General features: G+C 40.2%; 3 protein-coding genes across 9 annotated transcripts in view; 2 read left to right on the top strand and 1 right to left on the bottom strand.

The window, feature by feature from the left end:
* ezh1 (enhancer of zeste 1 polycomb repressive complex 2 subunit) overlaps positions 1-5521 on the bottom strand; it is a 17433-nt gene extending 11912 nt beyond the window's left edge. For 2 of the 7 annotated variants that reach the window (XM_017040601.2, XM_017040602.2), the window contains exons 1-7: positions 4413-5516; positions 3150-3334; positions 2930-3055; positions 2246-2368; positions 1447-1564; positions 1164-1367; positions 116-218 (exon numbers count right to left, since the gene is read on the bottom strand). In XM_017040601.2, the coding sequence (XP_016896090.1) occupies positions 116-218; positions 1164-1367; positions 1447-1564; positions 2246-2368; positions 2930-3055; positions 3150-3329 (854 nt within the window). In that variant the 5' untranslated portion in view covers positions 3330-3334; positions 4413-5516. Of the gene's footprint in view, positions 1-115; positions 219-1163; positions 1368-1446; positions 1565-2245; positions 2369-2517; positions 2608-2929; positions 3056-3149; positions 3335-3740; positions 3830-4412 lie in introns of those variants that run through there. The other 5 variants (XM_025064183.1, XM_017040600.2, XM_017040599.2 and 2 more) reach the window with 5 other exon arrangements.
* Positions 5522-8672: 3151 nt separating this feature from the next.
* On the top strand, positions 8673-14224 carry ramp2 (receptor (G protein-coupled) activity modifying protein 2). The gene is made up of 4 exons (XM_008330016.3): positions 8673-9615; positions 9822-9854; positions 9951-10128; positions 11959-14224. The coding sequence occupies exons 1-4, from the start codon at positions 9567-9569 to the stop codon at positions 12206-12208; spliced, it is 510 nt and encodes a 169-aa protein (XP_008328238.1). The 5' UTR covers positions 8673-9566; the 3' UTR covers positions 12209-14224.
* Positions 14225-15276: 1052 nt separating this feature from the next.
* On the top strand, positions 15277-16838 carry LOC103393151 (cilia- and flagella-associated protein 20-like). Its single transcript, XM_017040823.2, has one exon. The coding sequence runs from the start codon at positions 15860-15862 to the stop codon at positions 16517-16519; it is 660 nt and encodes a 219-aa protein (XP_016896312.1). The 5' UTR covers positions 15277-15859; the 3' UTR covers positions 16520-16838.
* Positions 16839-18740: the final 1902 nt, after the last annotated feature.

Here is an 18740-nt window from a genome sequence, read left to right as displayed (position 1 = left end):
AGCCACCTTTATTACTTTACCTCCCTGACAGCTCTCGTCTCCATGGTGAAAACCAAGCAACGGCTCTATTCAGCTTTGTGCTCAGACGCTCTGGACTTCCCTTCACGTTACTTACTTTTCTTTCAGCTCCTCCGTCGTGCCCTTGTAGGGGAACATGGAGGCGATGGCTGTGAATATCTTATCGTTGGGGATCTTCTTGCTGCCGCACAAGTCCCTCACTGTGGACGGAGCAGAGACAGTGATCAGAGATTTATGGAAAATCAACTTCCTATTATTCCTTTGTCCCAGTGACTCATATTACTCCAGTGCGCATATTTACTCCAACTTTAGCAATTTTTTTTAACACCAAATGTGGGTCTAATAAGGTACACAAAAGCTAAAAAAACTACTGTCTTCACCATTAGATATCAGTTTGCTCATGTTTTATAATTATTTGCGATATTTAACGGCTCACACTTCCTCTTTCGACTCGCTTTAGTTGTCTTTCATTTAAAACCAGCTGTTTTAGCCTTGTAGCTGTTTGTGTTACATTAGCCCAGCTGGACATATCACACTTTGACTTTGCCAAGGTAAACAGAATATCCTGTAGAGGGCATCAAAGGCATTCATGTCATTTTCAAGGGCATGTGAGACACAGTATCTCCAGGACATTTGGTCCCGTGGCAGAGCTTATTACACATCACTAGGTAGAATATGTCCACTCCATACCTCTATTTACTCCTTTCAATGTTTTATTTTAGTACATTAATATTTCTAATACACCCCTACAGCTTCAGCAGTATGTTCTCTCCACTCACTGCCAGTTGGAAACCTAGTCATTTCCCCCTCAGAATCTTTTATTCATGGGCTTTAGTGTTTGTGCCTGAACGTGTACTCAGGTGAGCTTTAATTCAAGAGGTCATTCAAAAGGTCATCCTGTAAGTCGTTCAGAGCACAGGCATATCTGTGTCATGGACGAGCAGCACCCATTCAGACACAGAGGGCTGCTGTAAAGTAAACAAAGACGGTTCAAACGCCGCTGCTGTGGCAGGTCGACCTTGCAGGGCAGCTGCACACTGTCATGAAGAGAACACTGGTGGATTTGTTCCCTCCGCATCTCTCTCTCTCTCTCTCTCTCCCTTGTTCTCCCAGAATGAGCTAAACGCTGCTGAAAACCTGCTCACCCTCAGTTGTGCTCCTCCTCTTTCTCCTTATATACGCCGCAGTCCCAGTTTTGGACTCTTCCGGCGCCTCCACCGAGCTTCTCCTCACCATTCGTTCCTCCTCCTTCTTCCCCAGCTCCTCCTCCTCGTCCTCTTCGTAGTCAGAGTACTGGGTCAAGGCCTCCACCAGCTCCTTAAAGATCTCATCACTGATGAAGCCACCTTCTGTCAACAGAAACGGCACGTTGTTACTTTAAGAATAACAGCATCACCTGCAGAGTCGAACCGAGGACGGAACGCTGACCTCTGTCACCGTGAACCCCATCGTAGTTGTCGATCAGTTCCTCCAGAAAGGCCTCGTCCTGTTCCAAAACCTCGTCACCCATGTAGGGGATGTTGTGGAGGAACGTCTCATCTTCTACCTGGCACAGAAAACACGTTGTGTTTGAAACAGCCTGATGTTACATGACAGGTGCCAAGAGCTATAGGTAATACATCTGCTGTACGGATGAGAAAACAATAATAAATCAAAAGGCATAAGAAGAATTCAATGACCTAGTTGTAAAATAGAATTAAAATTTTTTTAAAGAATGGTTGATACTAAATATGTACAAAAAATCACATTCAAAGTGGATACATGTCACATCACAACTTTAATTTTGTATAACACATATTCAAGTGAAATGCACTTTGTAAGTAGGGCAGAAATATATGGGTTACAATAACCTGAACTGGCCCTTTAAATTCAATAACAAGGGAGTTCATAACTACCACATCTTTGCTATATGGGAACCAAGCAAAGTTGTAAAGGTTAGCAATAAAATATATAAAATTGTATTGTTACAAAATATTTATTTTAGTGGGAAAAAATACTTTAATGTCTACAATAATCCACCAGAATCCCGTTCTTTATCTGATATTATTTACTGTAAGTTCATAATTAGCTCTAGTAAAATGCTCTGTATTGATGTAAGGCATTTCTCTTCTTCGTCTATTGCATATTTTGTATCCTTTTTTTGCTGCCGTCGGAAGCATTCACACAGAGTCTGGTCTACTTTGTATTTCAAAAACCACCAACACTGTAATAATTATCAATAACCTACCATAAAGTTGTGCTGCAGGGGCGACCACGAGTACATGAAGGGGATTCCTGCCACTGTTGACAGTGGCCTCATGGCAATGGCTTGAGCTTTGAATCCTGGGAAGCCGAACTCGACTGTGCACGTCTGTAACACAGTAATCAAGAGCTCATTAGCACCGTGCAGGCTCTAGACCAATCAGCCGCGTTATTAGACAATTTCATTACATCATAATTGAGTAACTGTTGACACACGCCACACCATGGGAAATAAACACAACACAGATTACACGTCACCTCTTAGGCCGCTGCATGATTCACTTCTGACATAATATCGGAGATTAACATGATTGACAGGGGGACGTGTTTATAGAGAAGCTGCTGAGTCTGGTCAGAGATGGAGGACAAGAGAAGTGATGAAGAGGAAGGACAGGAGAGTAAGAACAGGTAAGAGATGATGTGACTGTATAACAGTGATTATTAACCCGTGGCCAACTTGCGGGGAGTTTGATGCCACAGTTCTAAAGCTTAATATTAAGGTTAAGGTAAAGATGCTAACCCCTTGGGCCACCTTGTGGCCAACTGCTATTATGTTTGTAAAAATGAAATAGTATATTCTAAAGTTATGGTGGAAAAGTTTTAGAGATAACTTGTGATATTGAGTCATAAGCTTTAGGCTGACATACTCCACACACAAAGGCAGACAAACCTTCTTGTTGGTCAAAGCGCCGGCAGATGTTGACAACGGTGTGGACTGAATCCGGAGCTTGGCCCACTCCGTGTTGAGAAGATTCGTCTGTTGCTCAATCTTCTCTCTGTTGGACATGAACAGAGTCTGGAAAAGACACAACAGGATGCACAGGGGACAGTTATTGTAACTTTATATGTGCATCACTAATTCAGTTATGATACACGCGTGTTCTACTGACCTTGACTTCCTCTGCTTTTTTAAGGCGTTTCAGTTGTCGGAGGCGCATGTATTCAGACTTAACTCTCCGTCTCCACTCCAACAGGCTGCGGGAGCTGGCCACTGAGGCCGAGTTATTTCTTGTGGTCGGTGTTGTAGCACCGGTGCCAGAGGCTGGATCGGACGCTGCTGTTTCATTCATGACTCCTTACAAAAATAATGACACATCAGTTATGGTAAATAAGTCAGTTCAAGTGCAGAATATATACTGTATTTGCAGAGGCATGTATTCTTAAAAACTTTATTTTGTATGAGTATTTAAAGTTCCTTTAAAATACTTATACTTATTTTCTATTGTAAAACTTTGTTTATTTTTTATTTTATCATTTATTTCCGCATTTACTGTTAATTGGCCAGTAATTTTACCTTTAGCAATTTTTTTAAATATATTTATATTTAAACATTTGGAAATATCATTTTTAATTTATCATATTTTATTTTTAATTGTTTAATTAATTAATGCATTTCAACGTATTTATTTTTAGCACAAATTTGAGTCATTGTTTTTTTTTATATTTTCAATATATTTAATTTTTGCTCAGGAATTACGTACTTACGTAAAATTATTATTATAGCTGACCAGTCGTAGGCTCTTCACTTTATTCCGTAAATAATGCTCAGTTTTCCGAAAGGCGCCCCCCTCTGTTGTCAAAACAACATTGACATCATGTGTCACATTACTGAAACACCATTCTATACTGCTGCTTGAAGCTGTTCAGCACATATTAAAATGACATTTTTCGCGACGGAAGAACTCGGTAAACAAACACGTACACGCTCTGAACACCGAACACGCGCACACACGAAGGTTTTACACGTAAACAGACAGGCTTAAGTGTGCGTGGTCATGCCGTGTACCGTGGAGTGGGCGTGTCCCTCTGAAGCCCAGTATGAAGTGGGGCTAAGAAAGTGCGTAGTAACAGTTTTCATGTGTTTCACAATCAGCTCACTTTCCCGCTGTGACCCGAACACGCTCACAGACACCCAACGACACAAACACATATCCACAAACTGCAGCTTAGCCCACGCTTCTGACGCAGCCGTGAAAGATGTGTAACGTTCTTCCCCACGCGCACACACAAACAAGTACACGAGCACGCACACGAGCAGTGTCCATTTAAACGTGTGCAACACTTCCACAGATGAGCAGCAGCAGCAGCAGCGGTGACAGCACACCACACCAACGGTAGCCTCTCCTACACCCACTTTAGCACTCGATAAATACCTTTAAAAATCCAAGTCCCTCAGCGTCGAACGTCCGGCGGCTGCGACGGGACCAGTTCCGTACGTATTCACCCGAGGACGATTACCTGACCCAGATGTCTCCGTCTGTGTCCAAACGACGACACAATCTCGAAGAAACGACTGCGTTATCCAAGGACATGGTGCTGGTGCTGCTGCTTGTTGTCGTAGCTTCCAAATCAAATAACTGCGTACTTGACTAGGCTGAGCCAAACCGAGGAGCAGGGTGACGTCTTTATTATGATCACAGCCTTTCCTAGCAGCGGCAGCAGGAGCAGCAGCAGCGGTGGAGGAGGATTTATTACTAGTCTGCGTCCTGGGACTAAAAAAGAAAGTGGTGTGACGGGCAGCAGCAGCAGCAGCAGCAGCCACGGCTCAGCCATTTACACGTAACACACAGGAACTGATGCAACTGTCCACACAGAGGTGGAGAGTCGCCATTTAAATGTTGAATTTAAATCATCACAGCACACTTGCGCTTGTTTCATTGCGGCTTCTGCGAGAACCACACATTGTCATTATGTCAAAAAATATATTAAAACGATAGTTTTTTGGTTGCCACAAAATAACTCATGACAGTCATGTTTTCCTAGACCAGTAGTTCTCAACTCGGGGTTGCCAGACCTATCAAGGTCCACAAGTCATAGTGAGGGGGTCGTGGCAATATCTGTAGACAGTTTTATTTGGACCAATAAAAAAAGCATACTGGCCATTACTCCCACCCACTTTAACTTTGAGTGACACATCACTTCAGCTAGCTGGTTAAGCTAGCGGCCATGCCAACTATTTACATAAGCTTAAGGATATATAACATGGCTTAAATTCTAATCACATCTACAAGTATGGATTTTAGTATGGAACCCCTGCCCTTGACCAGGGTTCCTCAATGGTTTTTCAGTCAAGGATAGCCTATTGCAGTGGTTCTCAAACTTTTTCTACTCTGTACCACCTGAGAAAACATTGAGCTCTCTGAGTACCACCACGATGAGCAACATTAGAATTCTCCTGCTCATTTCACATTCAACTTGCAAGTGTTCCCATGATTCTGTGCTGCCTGTGCTTACGTGAGCAACAGACTTACATTGCAGCAAAAACCCCAAATAAATAAATAAAAAGACCAGACATCCTATTTCATAATCTCACAAGTAGCTACACATTTTTTCTAAATGCTGTGTTAATTGTGCATGATATGTTTCAGATTTATTCAATTGAAAATGTAAATGTGAAAATATGCCACTAGAATAATACTCTCTAGAATAAAACTCTCTAGTGTACCACTAGAGAGTGCCAGTGGTACACGTACCACAGTTTGAGAACCACTGGCCTATTGAATTTCTTTAATTACAATACAGGTTGACTGATTGTCTCACAACAATTTAATAGTAACCACTGTAACTTAATTCCTAAATGTGTTTAACACGAAACATATTCTAATTCAAAATATTCCCCCTGTGGCATTTGTTGTTGTATTTCATGGAAATCTGAATATAAATGCATTTACACAGTGAACTATTTCGGAATGTAATACTTTAAACCGAAAATTACTAAGAAGTCTAAATATATATATTTATAGGTATTATATTAAGAATTTAAATATTTGGGCCTGCAGTATGTCTCATTTGAACTAATTCTTGCAGTAATGAGACTTCAAAGACTTTGTCTGAATATACCAGTTTTGACCACAAGAGGGCACTGTTCAGCCTTTTTTATTTTTTCTTGAATCTTGTTGAATAGTTGTCTCTTTTTATTTTACCCTTTTTATTTTTTTTCTTTCATAAAGGATAAGGAGCAAGATATTTATTTTTTGATCACTTTTTATTTCACTGAAGCCATATCTCTGCACATTATAATTGATAACAACATGGGACTTTGTTAGTTGGGATAAAATAAAATAAAATGAGCGAAGATGCTCATTTCTAGGTTGACATTTTTGACAATTAATGGAATGTACAGACTATAAGTCTCATTGTTGATTCAAAAAGTTTTTTTGTGCCACGGTTTATTAACGCTTTCACTTAAAATAACTGATCCCTTTAGGCAGTATCAAATGTTTCAACTTTTTTTTTTCTAAATGTTTCTAAAGACTGTTTTAATCAAACCAAGTCTGTGAAACTAGTGTGTGGATGTTGACAGTTCTGTTCTGACCAGCTCAGACATCATCAGACATCATCACACACACTTCTGTTTTTTTAAATTATTTTTATTATTTTTTTATTTTTCATTTCAATCTTGACACTTGGACTAGTTTCATTTCCCTCTACATATTTGTTTTCTTCACTTTTTAGCTTTTATGTCTTGTTATTTTTTTCCCATTTATTATTTTTGGGCTTTTTTCAACTTTTTCAACAGGCCAATCCTTTAGCTTTATTATAAAAGGAATAGAGGTTGATATATTAATGGTTAAATCTGATGCTGAACTAAATGTGAACAGCCTGCATTGGATACTTTATTTCTGCCGCCCCAAATGAACATTAGCAATTTACATTAAATGAGGTTAAAATGGACGTGTGTGTGTGCAGCATGGCTCCTACATCTTACAGCTGAGACAGAGCGCCCACCACCCTGTGACGTGGGTAACTGGACTCATCAACCACAGAGGCTGTGTCAAAGGCAGATGTGATGGGAGGTAACCATCGTCATCACCGCTGATGATGTCACACAAAAAAAAAAAGGAAAAACCATCTTTGCTCAACATTAGTCATAATAAGTTTTATGTGTAACAGCCACAAGTGCGGATTATTTATCGACAATAAAGAGACATTTTACAGGAACAGTTTTGCACATCGTCATCGGAAACAAACTACTGCAAGTGTTAATGTGTAGCATCTGGGTGTCCCTGTCATCGTCAGGGATGTTAATGAGCAAACTGTGTTCGCAGGAAAGTCAAGGCCCTGAACTGAAACAGTCACATTAAGTTAATTTTACATGTTCATCATAAATCTTCAAATTGACGCAACTAACTTCGTAAATAATGGGACAAAGGCACACAAAGTAATGTCCAAGTACCATTATGTAACTGATAGCACTTCTTGGTCTTCGAAAACATCCAGCAGACACACTGTCTTCTTTAAAGGGTTCTTTTTAACCTGTTTTTCTTTATTTTAGGTCAACATTTTAGCAACATTTTCTAAACCTGAACTGAAACTGAACTCTTATTGGCCAATTTCAGCAGCATTTACATTTTCGGCTAGCTATTTTTTAAAGATGTTTGACCATTATTATTATTTTTTCTATCTGATATCAACCTAAATGTGTTGCAAAAAATATTTTGTATAAGTACATATCATTCAATAAACAGGGCTTAAAATTCACGTACACCACCAGCAGTCTGGGGAAGAGAAACTACGCACACCACGTGGACAAACACCTACAATTTAGCTAATGCTATGCTAATGTTGATAACTCTTTATTTAAGAACTAATTGCTTTTGGTTGTTAGCAATACTGATAACTGGCTTTTAATGTTGGTATTTAAGTATAAGTATTTATTAGTTACGGTTGGGCAATTTTTTTTAGCTACGATTCATTAAATCTTCCAATAGCTTAGCTTCATTTTAGCTATTCGTTGCAATTGTTTAATCGTCAATCCAACAACTGTTTGACTTATTGATTGATTGGCATATAAGTCATTTGAGCTATAGAAGCGCCACTTTTTTTTATTAACAGGTAATTTAAAGGCTCCATTATAATAACAACATTCATCAGTGAGCTGCGGCTAATTCCTGCTCCTGATCTATTTTGTTTGTGTCACTGTGGGATCGTTTTGGGTCAGTTGATCCATTCACTTGGCCTGAAGCTCACACACAGAAAACAGACCTCACTCGTGCTGTTTACTGCCAAGATCTCCTCGTTTGTTTTATCCTCAGAATCCAAGAGAAACTCATGAGGAGGTCTGTAACCGTGCAGGGGCAGCGGCGGAAGATAAAAGGTCCGCAATAGCTGTGCGGTTAAAGGTTAACCGAAACCTCATTATAAGCAGCCCCCCACCTGGCTCCACTTCCTGAATTTGTTCGTCATTTACCCCATGCAACGTCTGTGATGAACGAATGAACTCGAGAGTTGTGAAACAACTGGAACTTTGGAGCAGCGCCCCTTTTAGTGTTCCTCATCCTGTCCCTTCCCCCCCCTTTCTTTTGCTGCTCTTTCCCCTGACTGTCCCCCCCAACCCACCCCGACCCGAGGCTCCTCCTCTGCTGAAAAGACACTTTTCTTAATGTCATTACTAAATCAAAAACGCTGCTCGGCAAACAGATGTTGTGAGAGGCCCAACATGTGGATCCAGTGAAATAAACCAAAAGGCTGCTCATGAGAAAACACACGGCAGGCCAGTGGATATATATATTTATATATATTTTTTTCACTCAGTCAATGAAACCACCTCTCTCTCACACTGCTCTTTAAAGTGGTCTGTGGTGACAGTGAGAAACCACCCTATGGATGAAGCACACTCACGAGACATAGGAGAAGAAAACATTTTCCCACACATTGAGTGGAGACCTCAGTGTTGGAACAGCTGGTCGGCCCGGACTAACAGCTCGTTCCAGGTTCAAATGAACCTAAATATGAAATCAGGATTGTGCGCGCACAGCACAGCCTGCAGAGTCATGATTACAGGCACTCCGGCAGAAATGCTGAAGCCCTAAATGTTTACTTATGTTTCCTATTTGGCAGAGGCAGCCCAAAAGGCAAATAAATCACATGCTGTGAGCTGGCCAGGCCTTCGACTGTGAGAAACTGAGACTAAAGAGGAGAAACAAGAGTTAAAGAGTAAGGGTTTTCAGATGTGAGTCCAGCCCAGCTTGGGTGTGCTCCCTTTTATTTGAGAGAATGAAGAGGACAATCTCTGCTGCCTCCACCCCTTTAAAAGAGGAAAGAAAAGGCAAGAAACGTGTGTTGAAGAGAGGAAGTGCTGCTGCCAAGGCGCAGGCAGGGCCGTTATACTCACATCTCCCCAGAACATCTGGCAACTGTGGGGTAACACTGTTTGGACATCTGGTAACCGAAGGTTAAACTGTCGCTCTTCCATCCTGTCGGCTTTTTCCTGTTATGCCTTGCTGTACGCAGTCTGGGACTTTCAGGTTTATCATACGTGCTCATCAGTTAGGGGAAGCGCACTTTTGTTCATTTTTTTGTCTGACATGAATGGAGCACTTGGTTTCATTGGGGTATTCCTCTCCTTCCTCTCTGGTGAGTGTGTGGTCTTTCTTTCACAGCTGCAAATGCCTGCCTGAGCAGACGGACATGTGAAAGAGCATGTTAACTTTAAATGAAAAAAAAAAAGAAAATGTCTTTGGCTTTTTGTCTGTTAATAATAATAATAATAATAAAAAAATGAAGTTAACATTTTAGCTCACGTGTGCCGATGTGTAAAGCTTACCTCTTCGTGTTTTCAGACGTCACCTATGGAGGGTCTGCCTTGCCACTGGGTAGGTGAAACCCCCTCTCCCTTCGCAGATGACCTAAAACACTAAGTGTAATGTCATTCTTTGAAGCCTCACTCTTGGTTCTCTGACGTCACACAGCTTCTGACGACACGTTGAACCACTGCACAGACATATGGAACATCTGTCACGAGAAGTTCGGCGCTCCTTCAATGACCTGCCTTTCCAGCTTCTACAGCAACTTGTGTGTCAGGACTTTTGACAGTGAAATGACATCACTGAACAGCACCCGCTGGTGCAATTGGGGTAACGTCAAAGGGTGAGTCATGTGATCCGTTTATATATGTATATATTTATATTTTTTTAAATCAGCAATAAACAGAATTTGTAGCATTCATTTTTTGTACATCTTGGGTCAAAAGGAGGTGAGAGTGTTGCTCCATTTAAGGTGTTAGGGAGGTGAGGAGAAGCTGTGGAGTTATTTATCAATGATAAGTTTAATCCCAGGCACTCAGTTGGGATAGTTGAATATTACTGAAATAATAATTGAATATTACGCAAAGCTAAAAAAAAAAAAAAATCAGACGTTATGAGGACATGACAACTTGTTGTTATCAGTTATCTAAATAATCTACGCCAGGGGACGCAAATCCAAATGAGCTGAGGCATTTCATTGGGCCACATAATTCATAATGAATTTATCTTTTAACAACTAAAGCATTTGCATAAAAGAACATGTCAAACAATTATGATGCATTTTTAAAAAAATATTACTTCAGGAGCAACATTTTATTGATATTTATTAATAGTTGTGGATCAGATGTGCGGGGTGCACAGGCAGAAGGTGCCCCCTGGAGGAGGAGTTTAGGACCTCTGATATATGCTACAGTAACACTATATGTGCTAACCATGTTACTATATTATAAGTCAAAACTTACAGAAGCTGCCTACGATAACACAACCGGCCAGAGCATTTATTTATCTAATCGTCTTCTGCTGCTTAATCCTTTAAAAATGCGAGGGTACGTAGTTGGGGCCAATCCAATCAGACACTTCGTCTGTCCAGGGCAGGGCTGCATGAGAAGACAAACAGCCGTTCATACTCACACTCATACCTATGGTCAGTTTAGAAAATCCAATCAACCTAATCTTGGATGCATGTATTTGGACTGGGGAAGAGAACCTGGAGAACCTGGAGAACCTGGAGAACCGATGCACAGACAGAATGTGTTGCCGTGGGGGACCTGACAATAGTCCAATCTGCAAATTGGGGGCTTTGTCCAAATTTCAGTGAACCATTGTTTTAATGGCTGATGTCAGTCTTTGATGTGTATTACCGCCCCCTGCTGGGTCTTTTCTCTACTGTTGACCGTCTGTCCCATGACATGTGAAGGAAACACAATAGGAACAAAACAACAAAAAAAAGTCATTTTTTTTGTATAGCCCCAATTTATGAAACACATTTTGACTCTATGGACTTTACAGTTTTTTACACTAAAACTAAAACTTTTAAAAGTAATAAACTTATTTTATATATTAATCATGTAGCTTTTAATGTTAGCCAAAACACCTTCCACTGTGTGTCTTTAACTTGCGAGCACCTGGATAGTTCTATTTCCAGAATAACGTTAACCCTACATCACACGTGTCAAACTAAGGCTCGGGGGCCAAATAACACGTGTCAAACTAAGACTCGGGGGCCAAATCAGGTAATAATATTTGGCCTGCAAGCTCATATGAAATATGTACTAGAGTTAGCTTACCAGTATATAGCCCCTATAACTGGCAGGATTTATAGTATTAGCGGTGTACGGCTATGTTATAGCATATATAGCATTTTGTTTTTAGCCTGTGAAAAAAAGATTTACATTAAAAAGGAACAGGAAAGGCTACAGATAAAGAGGGATGATAAGAAACAAATACCACTGATGTGTGTTTTATTTCTCATGTGTTTATAATATTAAGCTTTGGTTGTTCCAGATTCTGCGCAAAACTAAGGTTTGTTTCCAATTTTTGGGTGGAAGAGAAAACATGCACAATTGCCGTCAATTTTTTAATAAATATTAAGTTTGGCCTCTGACTTTGAAACCTTACTCTGGCAAATTTAGCAAATAAACTAAATCTTATTTTGTTTATATTTTGTGCACAGTTATTACAGTAACCTGAGCAACTGCACAGAGGTCATATCTGACTGTCTCCTCATCCCTTGGCCAAACCCTCTGGTGGAGGAGACCTTTGTGAAGATTCACCTCAGGTACTTTAAAGATTGTCCTACGGAGGAGCTGGGTGACCCGCCACCCCTCGTGATGTTTGCCCTGGTTATAACGCCCATCTTCCTAATCCCCGTCATGGTCATCCTGGTAGTCTTCAAAACCGTAAACTGGGACGACATCTCATGACGTTCATGACAATCGCCAAAATCCTACGTGTGACCATAAACTGCTGCTGCTCCAATCACCTACAACAAGTCCACCTGAGCTTTGAAGCTGAGACCAGGTCAGCAACAGAGAGAGAGCCGCTGTCTCACACAGAACACTCTGATTATGACTTCACAATGCAGTCTGTGCCTCCATAACAATGTTTTTTACGACAAACTCCCAGGTGTCCTCTGACATCCAATGTGACATAAGCTGTGCTGTTGATGTACTGTACTGTGTCTCATTAACACTTCTTTCTTTTCAAGAAAAAAGAGGGAAAAGACAATAGATTTGTCTCAACCCACCAACGGGGAATTGGAACCACTGATGGTGTTGGTTACATCCAAACTGGATGCACATGTTCGGAAAACAGCTTAATTTAAAACGAAGAACACAACATTCAGGTTTATGTTGACAAAGGCTCCACAGCTGGCAAAAGTTAAACAGAGACAAGAAACAAATTTGTGTTGCCACACCTAATCGTGTAAGGCACCGTTCAGTTAGTTTTTGCTAAAAGACAAGATGTTTATTTTATTGACTGCAAACATCAACTCTTCATACCTAGCTCTGCTTTGAGCCAAAAAATGAGTGTAGAGCGAGACTTCTTATTAATTTAATAAACGTTATCAGCCCCTGATGAATGTGTTAGGAGAACGTCCTGGACTGTTTCAAGGCTTTTCCAATACTTTTAAATTTTTTTGTTTTTGTTTTTGCCAGTCTATCTTTGGATAATTTATCCAAAGATAAGCTTTTGTGTTATATTTTATTCAACTATTGGCTAACACCCATCCATGGCTACCTTCTGATAAATATCCATATTTTATCTTCTCTAAATGTAAATTTATATGTATCTATAGCTTTATCAGTGCATTTAGCTGAGGAATAACTCTAATATATCAGAGTCATTATTTAAAATTGATTAGCCTTTGGCTACCGTAATGTAGCTAAGCTACCTAATTGGTACTTTTACATATATTTCAGTTATATATCAAAGTTTCAAGCTTATATCAGGCTATTAAAGGGGTAAGATAATATCTGTCATCTGAGATAAGTTTGGTTAACTTTTGGTTAATTTTTTGGTTAGCTGTTACTCATTTGCGTACTAACCTAGCCGTCCTTCTATCATACTACCTTTCAAATATTTTGGCTGAATTACTGAATTTCCTATTAGATATATTCTTAACTACTTTTTGCTAACTTATAGTTCACACTTCCTTCTGTTTTACTCTAAATTTAAGATATCTGTGAGTAAATAATTATGATTTAGCTGAACTTTACTCTTTTGCTAACTAATGTGTTCTACTTAACAAAATACCCTACAGATGTGTATGTAACTAAAGCACAGTTAACCAATTTTCCAGGTGCATTGAAAGCCTCTACTGTAATGCTTTAGGGATGAATTAAAAGAAAACAAAAAACGTTAAGGCCATTTTGACCATAGTCTGAGGTACATATACAGATATTTCTTAAGAAAAGCCCAAGCGCATGTCCTTATGCGTGGATGTGAGTCATAGCATACTGGGTTCAGAGGTTACAGATGAGACACAGTGAATGGATACGCCTAGAAATCGGGTGGAGATGGGGAGCCAGAGTTATTTGTCTGGAAATGTTTATTTTTGAACGACACTTTCAATCTGTCTTTATTGCGACACTCGTCCGTATGCTAAGATGATGGGCTCAATAACAAAAATGTATCAAACATTTTATATTTTATTTTCTGACAGAGACATTTAGCTTGTCTGTACAACGTAGTCAAAAAAAAGAAGCACTGACTAATGACAAAGAAGGACACGAGTGTTGTCCTTCGACTTCATCTTATTCATGTGTATCGATGCAACGCTAAAGCAACTTTTCTGCTTTCAGATCGGAATGAAATGTGTATTTAAAAACAGTGTTACTGACAACACTTACTGTACTGTCTGGAGGAACTGAGCCTGTTCGCTCTGTCTGTCAAAAATCTTGAAACTTTTATACCAATAAATTACAGTTTTAAAATGATTTCACTTTGAATTGTCATTTGTTGGGGAGGCTGTCAATCGATCTGGTTAAGAACAAGGTGGAGAACGATGGCAGGTTGAAAAACAAAACAAAAACTCAGTAAGAAAGACTGACATTTTGCATAAAATAAGATGTTTTTCTTTTCTGATTGAATTTTGAATTTTTTTTATCTTGTACCTATTTTATAGCAACAAAACCTTGATTTTTACCCTATTTTTTCATAATATTTATCATTTTTAGCTAGCACGTTTGTAAAATAACAAATCCCTCATCATGAGAAATTAAAAGGCAATTTAAAACATTTTTCTTAAGCACTGGGCCACAAGTTCCTCTTTTCCATTCCTTCATTCCGACAACCTTCCTAAACATTGTAGATTCTGTTCTACCTAGTTTATGTTGTACAACACACATGTGAAGTTGCGGCATCAAGTGTCAGTATTTGATTAAACTCTGATTTCCCTCGAGTGACGTGAATATGACGTGGCTTTGTGCTGCGAGATGATGTTTCACCGTATCCTCAGTGAAATCAACTCTGCAGTTGCTGCTGTGAAGTGCACATCACGCAGAACACTGCAGAGTCTCCACGGATATGTAGTGATAGGAGCACGGACCGACGGGTGTCACACCCTCATCTGGCGCACACACACAATCTGCTGGGTGGGCCTGCGCTTGTCAGAGTGTATATCACTGTTTTTGTGTGCATGTGTCTGGCAAAGCTGGGTGGGAAAGTGCGTTCAGTGACCTCTTTCCTCCGTAGATGTGAAGCCATCCTCATCTCCACCCCCCCCCCCCCCCCCCCCCCCCCCCCCCCCCCCCCCCCCCCCCCCCCCCCCCCCCCCCCCCCCCCCCCCCCCCCCCCCCCCCCCCCCCCCCCCCCCCCCCCCCCCCCCCCCCCCCCCCCCCCCCCCCCCCCCCCCCCCCCCCCCCCCCCCCCCCCCCCCCCCCCCCCCCCCCCCCCCCCCCCCCCCCCCCCCCCCCCCCCCCCCCCCCCCCCCCCCCCCCCCCCCCATCTGATCTCAGTCAACGCCTCAGCCACAGGCCAGAAAGCCAGAAACAGAGCGAGGCTACGTGCAGTCAGTGATTGTGAAAATCCTTGTCTGTCGGTAAGATGCATAACATTAACTGTTGCGAAACCATTTATCTGTACCATGAAAATAAAATCCCAACCAATCATGGTTCAACAAAGATTCTAAACAACACTGTCCTGTCACTCAGCTAAGAAATCACTGACCTCTAGTGGACTAATGTGCAACTGTCCAGGGACAGAGTTGGCCCTGGTCAGGCTCCAGACAGACAGACAGATAAATGCAAGTTCCCTTTGGGAAATTAAGGATGATTAATTATTAATATCATACACCTTGGATCAGTAATCACAGCAGGTGGTGTTCAGGTTCTTAGCTATCATTCTGCTATCTGGTTTGGACAAAGAAAAAAGACAAATCCAAACACAGATGACGCATCACTTCCCAACATGAAAGGAACATACTTTTATCTGTGTCATCACAGTCCAGGTTGCATCAGGCTAAATCCAGGGGGAAAAGTGCACTAGACTAAAAAGAGTGTGAGGGCCAAGAACATTTAGAGGAATGTCCTTTTTTACCCCCGTACGAAAAAAACCTTCTAATTAACTGAACAATGTTCAAGGAAACCATCCAGACTGGACTTATGTCCATCTTTAACAACATGGGCAGCGAACCACTTGAACTTTGGGACACACAGGTAAAAAATGGTCACATTACGAGAGTCACAGACGACGACCTTCACTCATCTGTGCTGGAGGTCACGGGGGTCAACATCAACACCACCTACATCACGTGTCCTGCGAGTCCTGACAAAACGCTTTCCATTAAACTTCCACACATGGTGATGATCATTAAAAATCTGGAAAGACATTTCTCCTTCGAGGTCCAGTTCCTGGACGACGCAAACATCTGCAGACATTTTCGGGCGAGCAGTTACGTAAGCACAACGAGGGTGAACCCCTTCAACTGCACCATGCCTCTGATGCTGGCCGATGGCTGGAACTCCATTACATTTAACCTGTCGGACTTCACCACGCAGGTGTACGGTACGCAGTACGTAGAAACTCAGCGAGTGCAGATTAACGCCAACTGTCGAATAAGACAGGTTTATTTTTCTGATCGAGTCTACTCTGAGGAAGAACTTCCAGAAGAGTTCCAAAGCCATCTCCCAGTTCAGGCCCAGCAGTCGTCCCCACCACTGCCCTACGAGGAAAACGGAGAGGGGGAAGCAGCGACGGCGCAATCTGAGGTAGAACAGGAAAGTAAAGGCTAGCATTGAAACAGGTCGCCTGCCTTCTGCTGTTTAACACCATCAACTTTGTATATGTAATATAAATGTACACTAATTGTAATGTTATTGTAATGCAATGTTAGGTTTTCTGTGTAGATTGTCAACATCCGGTGAAATGAAGACTTTGGGTTCAGTTTGTGCTACAGTACCATCTGTCAATCAGACCTTAGTAGATTTAATGTGGGATTATCACCACAGGAAATGCTATTGTTCTTTTGAAAGATTAAAGTGCATAGTTATAGGTCATGTTTAAAAGATGTAAATATGTAATAATATACTGTGTATATATATATATATAATAAAAATGTAGAAAATGGCTTGACAAAAACTCAAAATGACAGTCATGAAACCATGACCTAGCATAGCATAACAGAAAATATAATATATATAAATATATATATTATATTATTAATATATAAAACCCATCAATTTTATGCTTAGTTAGCTTAGCTACCCTGTGATTAATCAGATTAAAAATGTAACAGTCCTATTTTGTAGAGATTGAATTAGATTACATTAAATAACAAACAGATTAGATTTGACATAAATCTGACTTTATAGTCTCACATTGAGACTGGGATTTTTGGCATCTGACTGTCAGCTTCACTCCTTCATATGATGATCGATTTGGCATCTCAACTGACATCACATCGACCTTCACAGCCAGGCTGACAAAGTCAGTGTCTCTCTGAGGTGCCCGTGTTTTGACTTGATTAGCAGATAATTTAAGTGATAGACAACAGCGTCTAAAAATAATATAATAATGATGAAATATTGCAAAAAAAAAAAAAAAATCTACTCTCAGTCTCTTCAGCGGGACACAACAGTAGGACACAGCTAGGGCTGTCACAGTCTTAATAAGGACAGCAGGCGAGCAAAAAAACAAACAAACAAACAAGCAGCCCCCCCGCCCCCCTAAAAAAAGATAAAAACAGAAAAAAAACTGGAAAAAAATGACTGGAAACTGGGTCTGAAGTCTAATTCAAGAAACTAACTTGGTTAACTAAAGAATAGGCTCATACAGTGGCAACTGCAGACAGGAAGTGAGAGGTATGTAGACAAACAGAGGAGGAGGAGTTAACGAGACACAGGTGGAAATGGTTTGGTGATTGCAGTAGAGGGGAAACACATTAGACAGGGACAGGTGGACAGTAGCAGTAGGAAAGGCCTAACAAAATAAACACAAATTATGTTTCCCCCGTGAGACCCACCCACTAAAAGACTGTTTTAATTTTTTTAAATTTATTTTTGGCAAGATTATACCCAGTTGTCAACCATTTGAATCTCAGGGCAGTGGACGATAGAAAGAATATATAAAATGTATAACAGGTTACAGAAGATAGATGAGCTCATTGGCATAACTGTCAAAAAAAAAAAAAAATTATGACAAGTACGGTCACTGGAGGGCAGCAGATACATGCAGTAGAAGCAACATGAACGTCTTCTCATCATTTTCTATTAAAACAGAGCTGTTGTGTAAAAAAGTGTAAAAAAAAAAATAAAACCCACAAACTATTAGTGTCTAAATGAATCAGTGGTTGTTCTTTATCTGGTTTGAACAGGTAAGACTGATGCAGTTAGAGTTAGGTTAAAAACAAAATATATCAAAATCTAAAATAACATTTGTCACATGTAGTTAAAATATAATATAATATATTATATATAACAATATAACAGATTTATAATAAATATAAAGACATTGAAAAATTCCATATAACTCTGAACATTCAGATAATGTAAACATCCCACGTACATACATTTAAATAATAATGTTAAACTGTCTGTCATTGGTCATGCCCCTCATTAGCATTTTCATGTATATTTGCATGGATTTCCCATAATTTCCACTGCACAGTAAGCGTTCTTTAAGTTTTAAAAAGGAGACATAAACAGACAGGAATAACGATAACTATAAGGTGTTATATATGTCAATTAAAATAAAGTTAGTCCATAGATGCTAGTGTCCAAGAAAGCTAATGGCGTGACCATCAGAAAACCAATGATGGATTTGTTTTTTATATTTAAATTTTTACCTATAGTTCTTGCATTCATACAATTAAGAGTTATATACGAGTATATATAAGAGTATATACGTTGAGTAAAGCTGTGAAATGAGTAAAGCTGTAAATATTGCACAGTGTATTGTAGTACTAAAACAATTTAAATAGATGGCAGTGTTGGAGAGTTTATTATACCTTTAGAT

This window comes from Cynoglossus semilaevis, chromosome 17 (genome assembly GCF_000523025.1).
Source record: "Cynoglossus semilaevis isolate Cse_v1.0 chromosome 17, Cse_v1.0, whole genome shotgun sequence".
In the NCBI taxonomy this organism is placed as follows: Eukaryota; Metazoa; Chordata; class Actinopteri; order Pleuronectiformes; family Cynoglossidae; genus Cynoglossus; species Cynoglossus semilaevis.
The sequence above is the reverse complement of the archived record's forward strand: the minus strand, read 5'-3'. Positions and strand labels throughout refer to the sequence as shown.

Excerpts from the sequence above, each read along its gene's own strand:
- ramp2 (XM_008330016.3), top strand. The coding sequence starts at position 9,567 with ATGAATGGAGCACTTGGTTTCATTGGGGTATTCCTCTCCTTCCTCTCT. Across the intron at positions 9,855-9,950 it reads AGGGTCTGCCTTGCCACTGG|CTTCTGACGACACGTTGAAC; the intron begins GTAGGTGAAACC and ends GACGTCACACAG. Across the intron at positions 10,129-11,958 it reads AATTGGGGTAACGTCAAAGG|TTATTACAGTAACCTGAGCA; the intron begins GTGAGTCATGTG and ends TTTTGTGCACAG.
- LOC103393151 (XM_017040823.2), top strand. The coding sequence starts at position 15,860 with ATGTTCAAGGAAACCATCCAGACTGGACTTATGTCCATCTTTAACAAC.